The sequence below is a fragment of the Amphiprion ocellaris genome, chromosome 21 (assembly GCF_022539595.1).
Source record: "Amphiprion ocellaris isolate individual 3 ecotype Okinawa chromosome 21, ASM2253959v1, whole genome shotgun sequence".
NCBI classification, from domain to species: domain Eukaryota; kingdom Metazoa; phylum Chordata; class Actinopteri; family Pomacentridae; genus Amphiprion; species Amphiprion ocellaris.
This window is the reverse complement of record NC_072786.1, coordinates 18,604,432-18,623,436: the sequence shown is the minus strand read 5'-3', so window position 1 is coordinate 18,623,436 and position 19,005 is coordinate 18,604,432. Positions and strand designations below refer to the sequence as shown.

Genomic DNA, 19,005 nt, shown 5'->3' with positions numbered 1-19,005 from the left:
AGGCTAGTTATAGAGCATGTCCTGTCCATCCGCCAGGTGGCGCTATAACTCTGACTCTATATTGGTTTATGGATGTCTTCAAAGCTGGACTCTAATCACACATGTAAAGTCTGAGGCAGATTGGAGCATGCAGAGGATAGGTACACAGCAGTTGATGTTTCATGGTGAAGCATCAAAATTCTGGAGGCCACCACGGCCACGCCCTCAGATTTTTGCAGAGCATTTTGATAACTTCTGATCACCCATGCCTGCTGTACATCCTGGCCAAATTTCTGCTCTGTCGGAGTTACCCTGTTTGAGTTTATAGCTTTTGAAAATGTCAAAACACGACCCAAAATTGTCAAAAATATGACACAATTCAAAATGGCCAACTTCCTGTTTTGGGCATGGGTGTCAATTACATTTTTGTGTGTCTTGACGAGTTACATATGCTGTCCAAATTTCATCCCTGTAGGTGACATGCACTGGCTGTAGTTCCTGTTTGAAATTTTCCAGGTGGCGCTATGGCGCCATTTTGCTACAATCATGCAGTTCCCCTAAAACATCAAATGGTTCCCCAATCCAGAAATGTGTGGTAATTTTGGCGAGCATTTGAGCATTTTTAACCTGTCAAAAAGTACTTTGTTTATTACGGCAACGATACGTTGCCACGGCAACAGCATTTTTATGAGTCGTCAAAATCTTCACACTGTGGCATCATCAAGGCATGACCACTGAGTTGTCCAATTTCTAGAATGATATGATAAAGTATCGGGCAATGGTCCGTGCAAATGTAATGACAATAACTTCCTCTTGCCAATAGGTGGCGCTATGACTTTTTCAGAATTCATGAGTGTGGATGTCTTCAGACTGGACTTGTTGTCCATCACGCGACGTTTGGGCCAGATTGGACTATGTGAAGCTGAGATATAAATAATTCAATTTTCATGGCGAGACATCGAAATTCGCCGCGCCGCCACAGACGCCCTTTGATGACGAGGCACCATTTTCTCTGGGAATCATCAGCTAGTTTAGGCTAATGTCACCACATTTGAGGGGAATATGATCAGCTGGCAAAGAATAGTACATCAAAGTGTAAAAAATGTCTATTTCCTGGTACCACAAGGTGGCGCTATGACTGTCAATGTATATAACCACATGGATGTTGTCAGGGCAGGACTCTGATCATACAAGTAAAGTTTCAGACAGACTGGAGCATGTTCAGGCAAGATAACCAAGGTTACCAAGAGGTGGCGCTATGACTTTTTCAGAATTTATGAGTGTGGATGTCTTCAGAGTTGTCCTGGTGTCCAACACGTGAAGTTTGAGGCAGATAGGATGATGTGCAGCTGAGATATAAATCTTTAAATTTTCATGGCAAAACATCAAAATTCACCATGTCGCCACAGACACGCCCTTTGATGACGACCCACCATTTTCACTGGGACGCATCATCAACATGTTCAGGCTTATGTCACCACGTTTTAGGTTAATATGATCATCCTCCTAAGAATAGTACATCAAAGTGTAAAAAATGTCAAATTCCTGATACCACAAGGTGGCGCTATGACTGTGAATGAATTTTACCATATGGATGTAGTCAGGGCAGGACACTGATCATACATGTCAAGTTTCATTCAGATTGGAGAATGTTCAGCAGAGTTAGACAGCACTTGTCATGGCGATGGATCAATATTTTTGGGAGCCGCCATGGCCACGCCCTTTGACTTATTAAAAAAAGTCTGATAACTTTTCATCATGAATGACTATTGCATATGCTGGTCAAATTTAAGGTCTCTCAGACTTACCCCCGAGGAGGAGTTCATCACAAAATTTTCACAATTAACACAAGATGGCTGACTTCCTGTTGGGTTTACAGTATGGCCATGATTGACTTCTTTGCATTTCCTGATGTGCTGCATATGCCTACCAAATTTTGCAGCTGTAGATGAAACATCCTGCGCGTTGGGCTAATGCCACATTTTTAAATTTTGTAGGGCGCGCTATGGAGCCATGTTGGCACACTCATGTACAAGTCCCATAAAATATCAAATTTTCCGCTGGTCATGATGTGTGTGCAAAGTATCATGCATTTTGCAGTACGTTAAGGCCGCCAAAAATGCAATTTTCCCATCCGTAGAAAAAAGTACAATAATAATAATATCATCATAATTAAAGCTGCAAGCAGCGTTGAACAGGTCTTCGCATCCTTGCTGGTTGGCGAATTCAAGCATGTCCACCAGGTGGCGCTGAAACTGAGAGTGGATTTCACCCAATGGATGTGATGAGGGTTGGACTCTGATCACACGTCAAATTTCAGGCAGATTGGAGCATGTACAGGCTAGTTATGCATCACTTCCTGTCCATCCACCAGGTGGCGTTATGATTGTGACTGTATTTCAGCATATGGTTGTGATGAGGGCTGGACTCTGATCACACGTAAAATTCCAGGCAGATTGAAGCACATTCAGGGTAGTTTTACAGCACTTCCTGTCCATCCAACAGGTGGCGCTATCACTCTGACAGTATATTGGTCTATGGATGTCTTCAAAGCTGGACTCTGATCATACATGTAAAGTTTGAGGCAGATTGAACAATGCAGAGGATGGTTACACAGCAGTTGATGTTTAATGGCGAAGCATCAAAATTCTGGACGCTGCCATGTCCACGCCCTCAGACTTACAATGAAAGTTTTGATACCTTTTCATCACAAGTACCTGTTGTACATACTGGTAAAATTTGAGGTCTCTTGGAGTTACCCCCTAGGAGGAGTTTGTTTTCGAAAATGACAAAAGTCACCAAAATTCTCACAATTAATCCAAGATGGCGGACTTCCTGTTGGGTTTAGGATATGACTGCAAGAGGCTTTTTTGTGCGCCCCGATGTCCTCTATATGCCTCCCAAATTTCGTGGATGTAGGTTAAACACAGCTCAGGGCTGTTTGTTAAAAATATTGTAGGGGGCGCTATAGCACATGCAGATGCATAGTGTCCTTCCATTCACTGATGGTGATGTGTGTGGTAATTTTGGTGAGTGTTGCAGTATTCATAACTTGCCAAAAACTATTTTGTCTGTCACGGCAAATGTCAAAGCCTTCACAGTGTGGGATTGTCAAGAGGTGAAGACTTGGCTGACCAATTTCAAGCGTTATATCACAAAGCTTGGGGCCATAGTACCTGAAAATATTATGTCTTAAACTTACTATTACCAACAGGTGGCGCTATGACTTTTTCAGAATTTATGAGTGTGGATGTCTTCAGACTGGACCTGTTGTCCATCATGTGAAGTTTGGACCAGACTGGACTATGTGCAGCTGAGATATAAATAATAAAATTTTCATGGCAAAACATCAAAGTTCGCTGTGCCACCACAGACACGCCCTTTGATGACAAGTCACCATTTTCTCTATGATTCATCATTAATGTGTTCAGGCTTATGTCACCACATTTGAGGTGAATCTGTCCAATGGATTGACAACAGTATGTCAAAGTGTTAAAAATGTCAAATGCCCTGATACCACAAGGCGGCGCTATGACTGTGAATGAATATTAACATATGGATGTCATCAGGGCAGGTCTCTGATCATACATGTAATGTTTCATTCAGATTGGAGCATGTATAGGAGAGGTAGGCAGCACTTCCTGTTTCATGGCAAATGATCAACATTTTTGGGGGCTGCCATGGCCACGCCCTTTGACTTATTAAAAACAATTTGATAACTTTTCATCAGAAAGGACTGTTGCATATATTGGCCAAATTTGAGGTCTCTCAGACATACCCCCTAGGAGGAGTTCATCTCAATAAATTTCAGCTAATTAAAAATGGCCACCTTCCTGTTGGGTTTACATTATGGCCGTGATTGTACTTTTTTTGCGTCCTGATGTGCTGCATACGCCTATAAAATTTTGTAGCTGTAGATGAAACGCCTTGCGAGTTGGGCTAGTAGCCACAGTTTGCAATTTTGTAGGGGGCGCTATGGAGCCATTTTGGCACACACGTGCAAGTTCCATAAAATATCAAATTTTTCGACAATCCTGATGTGTGTGCAAAATTGCACGCATTTACAAGTACGTTAAGGCCGCCAAAAGTGCATTTCTCCTGTCCTAAAAAGAAAGTATAATAAAAAAATACTTCCTTGCATTACGATAGGGTCGTCGCACCATTCGGTGCTCGGACCCTAACAACAATAATAATAAACCCATGCATTCCAACAGGGTCTTCACACCGAATGGTGCTCCAACCCTAATAAATAATTCCTTGCATTACAATAGGGTCTTCGCACCTTTGGTGCTCGGACCCTAACAATAATATTAATTCCTTGCATTACAATAGGGTCCTACGCACCATTGGTGCTCAGACCCTAATAAACCCTGGGGTTTCAATAGGGTCCTACGCACTGTTGGTGCTCGGACCCTAATAAATAATTCCTTGCGTTCCAATAGGGTCTTCGCACCTTTGGTGCTTAGACCCTAATAAATAATTCCTTGCATTCTAATAATAATTCCTAGGGTTTCAATAGGTTCCTCGCACCACTTTGTGGTGCTCGGACCCTAAATAAATAAATAAAAATACTACAAAGTTAAGTAAATGCTACTAATAAAATAATACTAGAGTAATAAAATTGCAGCATTCAAGACCATTGGTAACATGACAAAGCACTAACATGTACAAGGTTAGCAGAAATCAGTAATTAGGAAAAAACACTAATGACTTGGATTTCAGGTGAGATTTTGAAGTACAAACAAAAGCCGTAGCACATGCTCAGCTGAAGCACAAAAATTCCTAAAAGCTCACTGATACAATCCAGTATTTTGTATGTTTAGTAGCCCATTTAAATGAAATTATGAGCCAACAGATAAAGAAGCCAACATTGGTAAAAAATAAGGCAAACTATTACTGAGGTAATCAAAAAAAGGTATTATGTAATCTAGTGAAAGGAAATAAAAGCACATATGAGTGTGACAGAATTCCTAAAGACAACATTTCTCCTAAACTTGTAAAGGTATGCCTGTTCTACTGATGTTTATATATTTGTTTCAGTCTTGTTGAAGTTCTTGATAGGGTATAATCTGGCAAGCCATCCCAGAACAGCATGCCATGCACCCTTCAGCTGACACAACAGGCCACATGCTCTGATTTAAAGGTCAACAGAGCTACTTCTCTGCCTGTGATCAGATTGGCCAAACACAACCATGCTGTAGGTAGCTGTAGCTGTCCTGGTGTAACAACATGGCACTGGTCCAAATACATTTTCTGCAGCCAAACCTCTTATCTTGCACCTGTTTTTAAAATGAATAATCTCAAAGTGGCAAGGTTTTCATTGTTTCTAATGTAAAAATTAAAGAACAAGGCACCTGCTATAGCCAAAAACAGTGAGAGAGACAAAAAGCGAGGGAAACGGGTAAAGATGAAGAACATTACAAAAATACACTGTGATAGTATGTGCTGCTTGAGAACTCAAACAAGTCAGTCCTGTTGCGATGGTTAATACCGACTGCATTTTCACAAAAATATAAAACGTCTCATCAATTTTTTAAAATTTGTTTTCCTAAAGGGTCCTTTGGTTGTAATTTGCAATCTAATTTTAGAGAGCAATAAGCCCACTGACTGTGTTCCATATCATATGTGACATCAAGGAAGTCATTGAAAACACAGAACTACAAAGGTGAGAGGGTATTACAGAGGTTTCTGTTGGTATATCTGCAAATGTTACAAGTTGTTTTGTAGAAACAAACTGTAGACATGAATCAACATGCACGTCTTTACCTAGTTCGTTGAGGCTCTGAGCAGCTTTGGTGATCTCCCTGCTGCCACCCTGCAGTTGTCCGTGTAACCTTTTGCTCAGGTACAAGATCCGAATGATCCTCCGCAGCAGGTCACAGGCTACCTAGTGCAGGAAGAGAGACCACAGTTGAGAGTATACCAAATTTTCGGCTGCCAGATTGAGGCTAGCATAAATGTGGCATTTGCATAGATGTTGAGGCAGTCAGATAACAAGAATACAGAATACCAATTAGAATGACATTCTAATTATGTTTACAAACACCAATATCAATCTTATCTGATATCAATCTTGACATTGAAAGCCTTTCTTTTTCTCAATCTCTCCTTGTCTAATCTTAACCCTCCTACACAACTCATACGCACAGAGCTCAATTTCCATAAAATGATATAGGGGTTACAACATACTGTGTTTAATTAGTAAGTAAAATAACATTCCTAAAGTCACAGAAATGATATTTAAAAGCTGGTTTCAATAACATAAAAGTAATAACTAATAATTGACTAATAACTTAGTTATATTGTTAAAATAAAGCAAATAACACTTAAACACTATATAAAATCTCTGTATTCTAATCAAGCTTGAAGACATTTTTTTTTCTATGATGAAAGATTTTCTCTGCCTATCATTACGTTCAGTGCTCTGAAATTCTGTTTGACAGTATACGATAATTAGAAAAAAAATTATCACTGCCTTCAGTGAAACAACAAGATAACACTAATAAACACAAGGTACCTGCAGCCAAACATTCTAGCTGGTCAGTAATTCTTGAAACTTTGTCTTCAAAGGCAGTCAAGAAAATTTTTTACGGTTTCTATGCTCATATGGTAACCATGGAGTTCCCAGATATGGAGTGGAAGGAAACATTTCTCACATGATAACAGTACTTTAAGCCATAATCACAACATTATCTCTTTCATGAAGACACATGCACATACATCATTCAGAATGCCAACAGTCTCACAAAGACAATGATAAGATGCTAATCTTACTACTTAAGTATTGGTATGACTGCCGTGCTTGATGAAAAGCCAGGGAAACACGTAAGTTATTGCAGCTAATGTTTAGGAGAACACAAATGTACACATCAAACTTCAGGCCAATTCACCTGACAGTTTCTAAATTCTTTTAGTTACAGAGATGACTAGGGTGGGTTGGGTTTCCATTAAAGGCTGCAGGCAACAACAGGAGGTAAAGGCTAAATGCTCTATTTAAGTTGTTGTAAGAGCAAACAAAATAATGGGGAAAAAAACAACTTAGACACAGCACCAGTTTGCATTTCTTAGAATATTTATATGAAAGTAAATGTTTCTTGAGGCTAAAATTTTAAGTCTGTGTTTCTATTGGTGTGCTGCAAGCTGTCAAATTTAAGACACTGTTCGAATTACTACATGATGAACACTGATCTATTACATGAACCTTCAGCAAATGACGCTTTTGTGGTTGTACTTGCATATAATCGCAGGCTATGAAAAATGTAAAGAAATAGATTAATGCAAATTTTGACACCAAACCATTTGAGAAGTAACATGAAGAAGAATCAGACTTCTAATTTCCCTCCTTACTATACAATTACCAGCAAAACAAATCTACCCAGTAGGAGCCTGTTATCAGACTTAATTACCACTGTGTTTTACTTCCAATCAATAAAATAATCAGGGATGTGGGTGATGATTCAAGGACTTGAAACCAAGTCAACTTGTTGTTGTCTATCAGTGATGCAGCAGAGACAGGGACAAGGCAATGAACAATGTTGATTTTATTACTTTTTTGGTGGATTAGGTTCTCAACTGATGTAAAGATATCTTTAGCATGTGTGCATCCTCATCTACGACCTTAAAGCCACAGAGAGGAAGATACCAGGTGGTTGACAAGATTGTTAAAAAATGACGAGCAGAGCCCTTGGACTCCTTGCTGCCTGATTGGCAGCTGTTTGAGTCACATCCAACTCATACTGAAGGCTTGAGCCAGAGACAAAACTGAGACTGATATCACACACATGCATACACACAGAAAGTCTGAGCAACACACAGCCATTAGGCCAGGAGAATCAGACCTCAGAATCACACTGACCTTTTTACAGCCGCTGTTTAATCAATATTTAATCATGATTTCCCCTCGACTGCACAAACAGAAAAAATACAGCCCAGTGTTTTCACTGAGCTGCACACACAGCAGTTCGGAGCTCTGCACAACAAATATCTTGCCTAAATACAGCAGAAGCAAATACTGACCCTCTGTCCTACACAGTGTTGATTTCTTCGTGGGTTTGGAAAGCTTTGTATCAAGTGTAAAACAATGTTCTTTTTTGGTAAAAATGCCAAGCAGATAACTGTCATCAAGTTCTTCATTTCAAACAACAAATTGACTGATTTAGACACAGTCATAGAAATAATAACATAATACATGCTCAAGTGTGCCAAATGAGTCCAGTGAGTTACCTGAAGTCTGGCTAGCTGGGTGATCCTGGCCACTATCTTGTTGTATGGATCAACAATCTTTGTCCTTATCCTGAAAAGACATGCACGGTTTGAACAATGTGCATGAAACAGATCTTCCACTGCAGGAAATGAATCTGCGACCTGGCTTTCTCATCCCGGCATTTTCAGTTTTACAAACCAGTGACAGTTTGATGGATAACATATTTTGTTTATAGCTCTTTTCAAAAACACAGTTACAAACTGTTGTTGTATCTACATGTCAGGAAATCAAAATGAAGCAAAACAATAAGTCATTCATACCTTGGGATATCACAAGAACTACAACAATGTCAATCCCAAAAATTCTGAAAATGTGACACTATTTTTTTCTATGGTGCTTTCAATGGTTTTTCTGGGCAATATGGAGAACATATCAGCTGCCAAGATGTCTGCAGAAAATTGTGAGGGAAACAAAAGGACACAGCAAGCATCATATGTAGAGATACTTTTTATGTTTGCATGGATGAACAGGGATAACGGTCAATCAAAAGTCAAAATGCAAACTGTATTGATCAACTGAAACCAAATATGGAAATATATTAACTTGATAGATTAGATTTTAATTTGGGTTTAGGAACTGCGGAATAAAATGGTATTGGTACGAAGTATTACATTTATGTAACATGACATCCCTCTTCATGAAGGGAGGTTTATACATTGAGATCTTTAATGAAAAAAAAGTGAGATCTTCTTTAATAATACGGAACAACCGATCTTGAGTTTAGACATTTGTTGGGGGCCATGGCTATTTAGTAAGTTAAATAAGCAGTGATGTAAGAGTTGGAGATGACATTGTTACAGATTATTTTTCACATTAAAATTGGCATGTAGCCTCCACTCAGCTGTGTGCAACCGTGTTTCATCTTGTTTCAGGGACTTCGAGAAATTGGCAAGTACACAGTGAAAACAAAAGCAGACCAAAATAAGACACCTGAAAGGCTTAGTTCCTATTCATGTATTTTTGCAGTTAATATTTCCTTCAAAAAAAAAGTTATAGCTACAGCAGTGAAAAAATACTTATAAAATTCACAGGGTCACACTTCAGGGTCAGCCATTTTTTTCCAAAACTGTTTAGGGCTAAAACCAACTACAGAATTCCACAACTGAAAGGGTTATGTTTACTGCAACTAGCAAAGAAGAGACACAGTAGATGTAAACATGAATATGTATACAAATGTGAAGCAGCTGACACAAAATCCCGTTGTATCTGTGTATGTTGGCATCTAATCAAATGGAAACATATTTACCTGTCAACAGCAGCCTGCAGAGCACTAATCCTTGTCTGCATCATCTGAAGGACTCCTGAAAACAACATTTTTCTCTGTCAGATTTTTTTGACTTTCATTTCAAGTGCTACTTCGCTAACAGACTTAGGAGGAATGCTGGCTCTCTCTGGTGGTAAAATCCAAGAATTGCAAAGGTTAAACAGGCAAATTTTTAAATCAGGTCAATAATCTTGTATGTAACTCTTCAAACATTTCCAGTTATTACTGGTGTGCAATACTACTGAAAGAACAGACTCATTTAAAAGCCTGCAGTGTGCATTAGCATGCTGATGGGAAGGTCTGACAGTTGGTTTCTGATCAGCAGGGACAGGAAGCTGAGTGTGCCAGGAGTGTGGTGGACAACCACCTACAACTCACAAAAACTAAGGAGTTGGTGCTGGATTTCAGGAGGAACAGGACCACTCAGAACCCAATAATCATCAAGGGATCAGAGGTGGACGCTGTCGAGGATTACAGGTAATGAAATAATGCACATTGTCTATGTGCACTATTTCATTTTCATGTCTAATTTTTCATTTTTATTTCTCAGTGGGCAATATTTGAATTTCATGTGTAACGTTTAACTATCATGTATAACATTTCATTTTCATGACTACGTTTAGACTACATGTGAAATATTTCCGTTTCATCTACAACGGTGACAATGTGAGCGGCAATATTTCATTCATATCTCATTTTTCAGGTGCAATATCTCACTGTCATGTGTCCCATTACTCATTATCCTGGTATCATTGCTAGCATTATTTTTTACTTTTCTATTCTAGCTTTATTTTAGCTTATTTATTTACTTTAGTAATGTATTGTACTTACATCTTATTCCTTTTCTACTTTTTCAGCACTGCAATTCTTAATGCAATGCCATTTTGTTTATTTCACAAATGGCACTGTAAATATCTGGCACAAGAATTTCCTTCTGGATAAGTTTTACTTGATCTTATCCTATCCTAAAAAGTGTTCAGAATTTATGTGATTCAAAGACATTTTTGCAAACACTGTTCTTGAATTTATAATGTGAGCAAGTAGCTCTTTACCTTCAAGAGATTCTATCCCAGTTGCCTGAGCCAGTAAGTCTTCATGTCTGGCTACAACCTGGAAAAAATAAATGCAGTATAAATACATGGTGGGGGCTCCTGTTACATTTACCATAGAGTTCATCATGGCATAGTTTCAAGCTAGTTTTAAGTTTCGACACAGCGGAATAAACTGAAACAAATTGCTGCTTACAAGGTAAAAAACAATCTAAATATGTGATATACAATAAAAATGGGCAGCAGCAACCAAATCATACATGATTTGCAAATATTAACGTGCAACATGTGTTTATCATATGTGCTGTAGTAGCTGTGATAAACCTTCAGTCCATCACTAAATGACAAACCTAAACGCTATTCTATACAACTTACAATGCCTGTATTACAGTTTTTCTCAGTCACTTTGGTACATTTCTCGAATCATCCTCGACATTTGCAAAACAGTAAGTGCATTTCTCAAAACAATTCGTACAAATAGCAAAACACCATGAATTACATGCAAAAGCCAATCTCTTGCTCACAATCCTTAGTTCATCTCTCAAGAGTAAATATCTGTCAATGAACATGTCAGTGCCATCAGAATGACAAATCCTTGTGTCATTGTATGGATAAGACAGTCAAATTGCTTAGTCATGTTGTCATTACAACAGTGTTCTCTGGAGGGATGTTCTGATGTAAACTATGGCTAAAGTTTTGATGACAATAATTGTAAATTATAAGTTACACTTCAGTGTATGTGGGAGATTGATTGCAAGAGACTGGACAAGATTCACATTTACGCTTTTACTGTTTGTGTTGTAATTGGTTGACAGACCACGTCATTGCAATACAGAAAGGAAAACAGTGCTGCATAGCACAAAGAAAGAACCCTAACCCTTGAAAATGACAGAAAATTTCCCAAAACTCAAGAATACATGTCCAGATGTCTTGCTTTCTCTGAGCAACAGTCCAAAACACAAAGACATTTATGATTTGACTATCAAATAAGGTTCAGGAAATATTCACATTTGAAAAGCTGGAACAAGAAAATATCAGTATTCTTTCTTTAAAAAATTAGAAAGTAAAATAATAATAAGAAGAACCAAAACTATTAGAATTTTTTAAAAAAATAATTAAAATGGTCATCATTCAAATGGTTACAAAAAATACTTTCAGGCAATTAATTAATTAACCGATTAATCGAGTAACTGCAATTGTTTCTATTAACAACCTCCCTTATTACAAATATTTTTAGACAAGATTTATTATCATCCAATCTAAAAATTAGCTGAAAGAGTTATTCAAAACAAATTAAAATAAAAATACATGGGGCAGAGTAAAACAATCTAATCAATGGTCCCCTGTGTGACTTATTCAGGTCTCTGCAGAACACGAGTTCAGTTTTAGTCAGATTTTGCAAGTCTATCTTAAATGTGCATCACTCTATGTCAATTACACTTTATGCAGTTGACGGAAAAATACTGCTCATGGAGCTCCTCTCGCATGACCCTGTGGTACTAGATTTTATGCACTGCTGAATAAACAGATGCCATGCTGACTTTAAGATCATCAAAGAGAATGTGATTCTTCTTCATCCACAGTCATGATCTCCCCTTTCTCTGTTTTCTGTTTTTCTCATGCACATGCTCACTTGTAAAAAGCCTGTTAGAATCACAATTATTCATACGCATGGTAGAAAAATTCGCATTCTCATGAAGACATCAAATTTCTTCTTTGCGTAACAGTTAAGAACTCAGTTCAGTGTGTAGGGGTGGCTTTAACAAAGTCATATCAGTGCTTGTAAAGTCAGGGGTGGTTGTGTCCTGGTGTGTTTGGCTGGTACCTGGCTGTGCAGTTCCTTGTCCAACTGACTGATGCCCTGTGCCAGCTTGGCCAGCTGTTCTGCGATGACAGCATGGTGAATGGCCTGAGCAGTGTATGTCTTTACATCAAAGTCCTCTGCCAAGAAATCAGTATAGCATTCTGCAAACACAGCAATATGTCTTTAAACCATTCACTTTTGTAACAGTTGCTACCATTTCCAAATATTAGGCTCCTGGCATATTGCAACCAACACAAAACCAGAAACTTTCTCTTCGAGTTTCATATGTAGTCGTCTGCAGATCTCCGTATTATTTTCTGCAGAAAATAACCAATGTAATTACGACAGGGCAAATAAGCAGGACAAAACAAATTCCAGTACCTATAGATTTCATTCATACGGATAACAATGTCGTAACAAAAATAAGAGAAAACAGTAGAGGAAAAAAAGGAAGGAGACAAGGAAGGAGAAATGTAACTAATGTAGCTAGTTAGCTAGCTAGGAAAGCTGCTTAGCATTAGGTAGTGCTGCTGGACGAATGTTGAAAATTCACAGGCCTGTTAATAAATAATATGTTTTGCTACTATCGACATTGACATTAAGATTTAATATACACCGCCTCTGACGTTTATAAGGTGTATTTTTACCATCTTTCAAAAGTGAATTCGTGGAAGCTTCTCTGCCGTCCTCCATGTTGATACTTCCGTATGTGACGTGTGAACACAGTGCGCGCGTTAAAGGGCTATACACACCGACGTTCAGGGGCCACATATAGCCTAATTTGATCTTAAGCGAGCCAGACCAGTAAAATCATAACATAATAACCTATAAATAACGACAAGTCCAATTTTGTCCCTTTGTTTTAGTGCAAAATAGATAGATAGATGGATGAATGGATGGATGGATGGATGGATGGATGGATGGATGGATGGATAGATAGATAGATAGATAGATAGATAGATAGATAGATAGATAGATAGATAGATAGATAGATAGATAGATAGATAGATAGAATATAAATGTTTACAGGAAAAAAATTCTGTGAAATTGCATATAGTGTCCTTATTTACACTGTTATTGCAGTTAGTTTGTGGGTGAACTGAACTACTGGGAGCTTGATTGAACAAGTCTGACTGCAGCAGGAAGGAAGGACTCTTCACATTTAACGAACTGTCGTTTTTACTGAACATTATGAACAACCGGGCTGCACAGTGGAGTAGTGGTTAGCACTTTCGCCTTGCAGCGAGAAGATCCCTGGTTCACGTCCTGGCCTTCCCGGGATCTTTCTGCATGGAGTTTGCATGTTCTCCCTGTGCATGCGTGGGTTTTCTCCGGGTACTCCAGCTTCCTCCCACAGTCCAAAAATATGCTGAGGTTAATTGATCATTCTAAATTGCCCGTAGGTGTGAATGTGAGAGTGATTGTTTGTCTCTGTATGTAGCCCTGCGACAGACTGGCGACCTGTCTAGGGTGTCCCCTGCCTTCACCTGAGTCAGCTGAGATAAACTTTTGATCAGCTGATAAACAGCCTATTTCAGTTTACTTGCTGTTTTCAATAAATTACTTTTTCAAAGTGCTTTTTGTCTCACTCCCCCTTTTTCCTTTTGCATATTGTAGCTCTACTTAAAACCTCATTAAGATCCAAATGTGCAAAAGGTAAATTCTAGCTATTTTTCAACTGGTCTTAAGATCTTGATCAGGTCTGTATATCAATCTGTATCTGTTGAGATAGTGGAACTTTTCTAATAGGAAATTGAAAAGCGGCATTTCAAAATACTCGCAAACATTTTACATAGTTTCATTATAAAATCAGCAAACATTAAAACAGAGGAACATCATAAAAACAGAGGAACATCATAAAAAGAAAAGACACAAAAATTCTAACAGACCAAGGTTTAGGCCGAAAAAAGTGGCGTACAAAAATGAAAAATATGTTTCTTTTTATAAAGGTTTTGTTCAAGCATCTTTTCCAACAAATGTAAGAATTCCATTAGTATAACAATCAACAGTTTATTTTGTTTGTCCAGCCTATATAAGGTGGGATCTGAAAATTAAAAATATGCCCACATTAAAGCCACTTTAAAATTTCAGAACTCTGCTTTACTTAAATTAGTCTATCAAGCAGTACTTCTGGTTTTGTGGTACAGCTTGTTATACTTGTTCATTCACTCAGTGAGTTGTTGTGGAGCCATGATGCAGACATGCAGATAGACACAGCCTGTAGGTGCAAAACCGAGAAAGTTCTGGTGTTCACCGTTTATTTTGTAATCATGCAATCAGGATGATAAGAAATCACAAGTTTACCCAGTTCAGTTTCAACCATCACAGGTTTTCTAACTTAAAGGCCCAGTTTCCTATACAGGGATTAAGGCCTAGTTCTTAGACTAAATCACATTGTAAACCAGGACTTAGTGAATTGGCTTTCTTAGACATGGATTAAAATAGTCTCAGACTTGTGCTAGTTTGAGTTAAATAATCTTCTTTCTTGAAGGGAGACTAGAACTAATCCAGGTCTTGATCAAGACTTCAGAGTAAAGGCTGTATACCTCACGGTGCATGGTGAAAATGGATTACCTTGACTACATCAATGAAGCTGGAAGACCACCACCGAGACGAGAAAGAAGATTGCTCAGAGACAGAATTAACGCGCTGAATGAATTTGATGATACAGATTTGCGTGACCGTTTTCGTATGTACGAACACAATTCAGCTGAAACCTTTCGTTTGCTTCAAACAAAGCTTTCATGTGACTCAGTGAGGGGAACCCCTATACTTCCTTCCTTACAAATACTTATCACCTTGAGGTTTTTGGGATGTGGAACTTTCCATCGTGAAACAGTGGATTTGTGTGGTGTGAGCGAATCAACTATCTGCAAAATAGTGCACAAAGTCTGCAAAGCAAAATGTGAACTGATAGTTCTGTGAATATGGGAACTCCCCTGGAGTAATTGGCTGTATTGTTGGATGTCATATTTCTATCAAGTGTCCTTCAACAGAAGATGCTAAGCTGTACAGGAATTGTAAAAACTGGTTTTCATTAATGTTACCAAAATGCATAAAATGTTAAAACAGGTATGTTTAGTTGTTTTGACAGTTGTTCTGATGTGATGTCAGCTTGTGAGGCAAATGCATGCTTCAGGAGAAGGTTCACAACAGTTCTTGTTTTTGCTGCTGCCAGGCTCAAATTGTTGTGTGTGACATTTAACATGTAACAGAAATGTGGCGGCCAGTGAGTTGTTGCAGGGAGACAGTTTAAAGGTGCGAGTTGAGAAAGTGAATTAATGGAGTAGCTTATTTTTCTGTAAAAGATTCAGAAACTATGGTTCAGGTTTGTGCATTTCTGAACTGTGACAACAAAATGTTTCCACACTTGGAGAAGACTGTGTTTGGGAAACAGTTGTAATATAAATGTGTGGAAGTTAAAGAAAAGAATTATCAGTTCTATTAAAAAAAATTTTTATTTGCACATTGTTTTAATGCTTTTAAAAGCTGTCAAATTATTCAGCATGCAATAAAAGCAGTTTTGTATCCCTTTGTTGTGTCTTGTTTTTTTACATTTTTGTTTTCACAGGCATTTATTTGAAATTCACAACTGGTCATAAAATTATGCACCAAAAATTTGCAGCATTCTTTCAAGTCTTGTTCGACCATTTCAAACGGTTTCATTCTGATCATGTTAAGGTGAGTTGTGATAGGCCTAGGTTTGTTGAAAAATGTCCTTAAGAATATACACTGTATCCATGTACGCCCGTAGTGCAGCAGAAAAAGGGACTGCCGGATCAGACAATGACGTAACTTCAGCTTGGGTAAGCTGCTGGGGTAGTTGTGCATCAGGTACAGTGACACCCTCTGGGTATGGGGTGTGAGGTCCTGTCCAGTCTATTCCATAATCAGCAGCAACCTGAAAGGAAAGTATAATTTGAAAGCAAGCCCTTTTATTAAGAAATGCACATTCCTCACGGAAAAAAAAATTAAAAAGTAAATGAGATTAGGAACTACATGGTATGGCAAAACATGATTTGAAATGTGGGTTGGACAACAAGATGTGCAAGGAGTAAATTCATTAACTATAAAATTGTATAGATATTATTTTACACCACTGAAACATCTATGCATATGTTTATATGTTAAAATTTAAAAACACAAAGTACAGAAACTACAGGACCTGTCACAGCTCTAACAAAGAATATATATTATTGTGCCACTAAACTAAGTGTAACAATTTTTAAATGCCCAGGTTCTCCTAGCAGTGTTAGACAGCATACGTCTACATTGTGTTTGTTAAGAAATCTAAATAAATCTGGAGACTGAATCAGAAAGTGAGCTCACACGGATTAGATTTTTTTTCTTGGCAAGTGAACCGTCCAGTACCACAGCAGAAATAATAAAGTTAACATAAATAAATATAAAGGAAGACAGGAAGGTAGAGGTACAAGAGGGGATTTGTACCTCAACTGGATCAGCAGCATTTCCCTCCCGTGGCTGACTAAGCCACAGTTGCATGGGGGATTGCCCTCTCTCTGTCCTCAAACTATGGTGATTCCAGGCTTCCTTGAATGCCTGAAGATGCTGCTGCAGCTGTGGGACGTAGATCCAGTGGAGAGCGAATAACTCCAGTTCATTGTCAGGGTTTAGAAACCCTTCCAATTCCAAATTGAGAAATAGTGTATGGAACAAGTCGAGGACATTTCCATACACGTCTCTCCATAATCTTTCAATTCTGTAGATTAAAAAAAACACAAAAACAATTAGTCCAAATTTGCAATTGCATGTATATAACAGGAATTTCCTTTTCAGTATTTTAAAAATATATCTGATATTCATGATCCTAATTTGTTACACAACCATGTATCATCTTTGATTATGTACACTGCGTCCAGTGATGTGGGAATGTCGGCCTGTTCCTCTCTGACTCACCATGTAATGGGCCACAGCAACATTTTCCCCACCCTTCAGGAAATTAATATATAAATAGGCAAAAAGAAAAAAAGGAATACTGTTTTTCAAAAGTTCTGTTCTTTAGTACTTTTGTTGTCTCAATGCAGGACGTTTTATTTTTGTCAATGCAATATTTCACTTTACCTTATCAGATCTTACACGAGATGGTAAGCCATACTGAGCAACAGCTGACCTGAAACTGTCCAGAACAGTGGTGGATTTGTTGTTTGTAGCTGCTCCTATATAAACTATGAGCCTGCTAAATCCATCCACTCCTGCATGGATCACGATTCGGCATCTATAAAAGTCACAGTGAAAATATGAATATAAATTTAGAATTATAGGTACAGTTACCGCAATGCTACAGTAATAAAAAACGCCTCAACACATGCATGGATATTTGCCGCGCTAGAGTGCCCTCAGGATCCACTCTTCGCAGTGAGTTTTGCACATGATAGGCTGCATCACATACACACAAAAAAAGTTGCAAGGTAGACTAAAATACAAATATTTTTGCATTAACAATAATTATAATACCTACGACATACTTGTAAAATTGGTGAAATCACAGCAACATGCAATGTTAAAGGATTCATAATAATGTTTACAGTGATGTTCATAAAGCCTCTCTCTCTCTTTGTATACTTTATGTATTATATACCTGCTACATTATCAATTGGGAGCATCCATACTTACTCTGCATATGCACACTCTGTGATTTCAGAAAACCATGGATCATCCTAATCCCTGCTCTGCTCTGTCTGTGAATCTCCATTACAATGCTATCAAATTCGTCATCAGTCAGTGGAGTATACAAATCTGACAACCTTCCAGAAGATTGCACAATAGCAAAATGTAAAATTAGAAACTTATTGACTTACCAGTATGATTTATTTATTTATGAAAATTAAGAAACTAATCAAAGTATTGTTATTGTTAAACTGACAATATGAATTATAAAATACACACCTCAAGCCATGGGATGCCATTCTCCTTCTTATGGTTCTAACTGACACTCCAAACAGTTCAGCTATTTTGACAGCTGATAATCCTGCAAGAATGTAGGACTCCATTATGTCCACCTGGACTTCCAGTGGACGTCGCCCAGGTCTGATGGCCTGGCTGCAAGACTTAGTTGCATGCGTACCTGTGAAGCCACAGACATGACATCAGGAAAATAATTAGGTGTGATCGCAACATCTTAATTAGAAAAAATGACAGCTATAACATGGCATTGTTGTTTTTCAAAAGCAATAGATTATACATTACTAGTTTGTTAAATATATAATAAGTACATTAACTATGTAATTACTTCATCAGTGTAATTCAACTAATTGCATCTGATTTTTTTTATCTACTTTGCTTAGAGATGTGAAATTGGCATATGAAAGGTGGTGGAAATATAAACAGGAGAACCAATCAAAAACAACACTGACACTGCTAGCCTGCTTCCTTGTGCATGGATAAGCTGTCCTACCCTTGAATATGTTATGTTAATACGAAATTTGTCCCAAAGATTTGCTGACCTGAGTAGTCCAAAAAAAAGAGGAAAATACTCAGATGTAACCTTTTTGTAACCTCACTTTGATTAGTGAATTGTAGTTTAAATACATACTTTTTCCTCATTAGTACATACTGTAACTAATTACGTTGATTTTGTAATATAATTACGTGATCCTGTTACATGTAGCTCCTTACTCCTCAACCC

At 38.0% G+C, this 19,005-nt stretch overlaps 1 protein-coding gene across 1 annotated transcript in view; it reads right to left on the bottom strand.

Annotated features, from left to right (window-relative positions):
• The window catches only part of cog5 (component of oligomeric golgi complex 5), an 88,009-nt gene extending 74,927 nt beyond the window's left edge, over positions 1-13,082 (bottom strand). The window contains exons 1-6 of the mRNA XM_055006396.1: positions 13,007-13,082; positions 12,381-12,520; positions 10,559-10,616; positions 9,489-9,543; positions 8,203-8,272; positions 5,746-5,866 (exon numbers count right to left, since the gene is read on the bottom strand). Coding sequence (XP_054862371.1) covers positions 5,746-5,866; positions 8,203-8,272; positions 9,489-9,543; positions 10,559-10,616; positions 12,381-12,520; positions 13,007-13,052 — 490 coding nt within the window. The 5' untranslated portion in view covers positions 13,053-13,082. The remainder of the gene's footprint in view (positions 1-5,745; positions 5,867-8,202; positions 8,273-9,488; positions 9,544-10,558; positions 10,617-12,380; positions 12,521-13,006) is intronic.
• Positions 13,083-19,005: the final 5,923 nt, after the last annotated feature.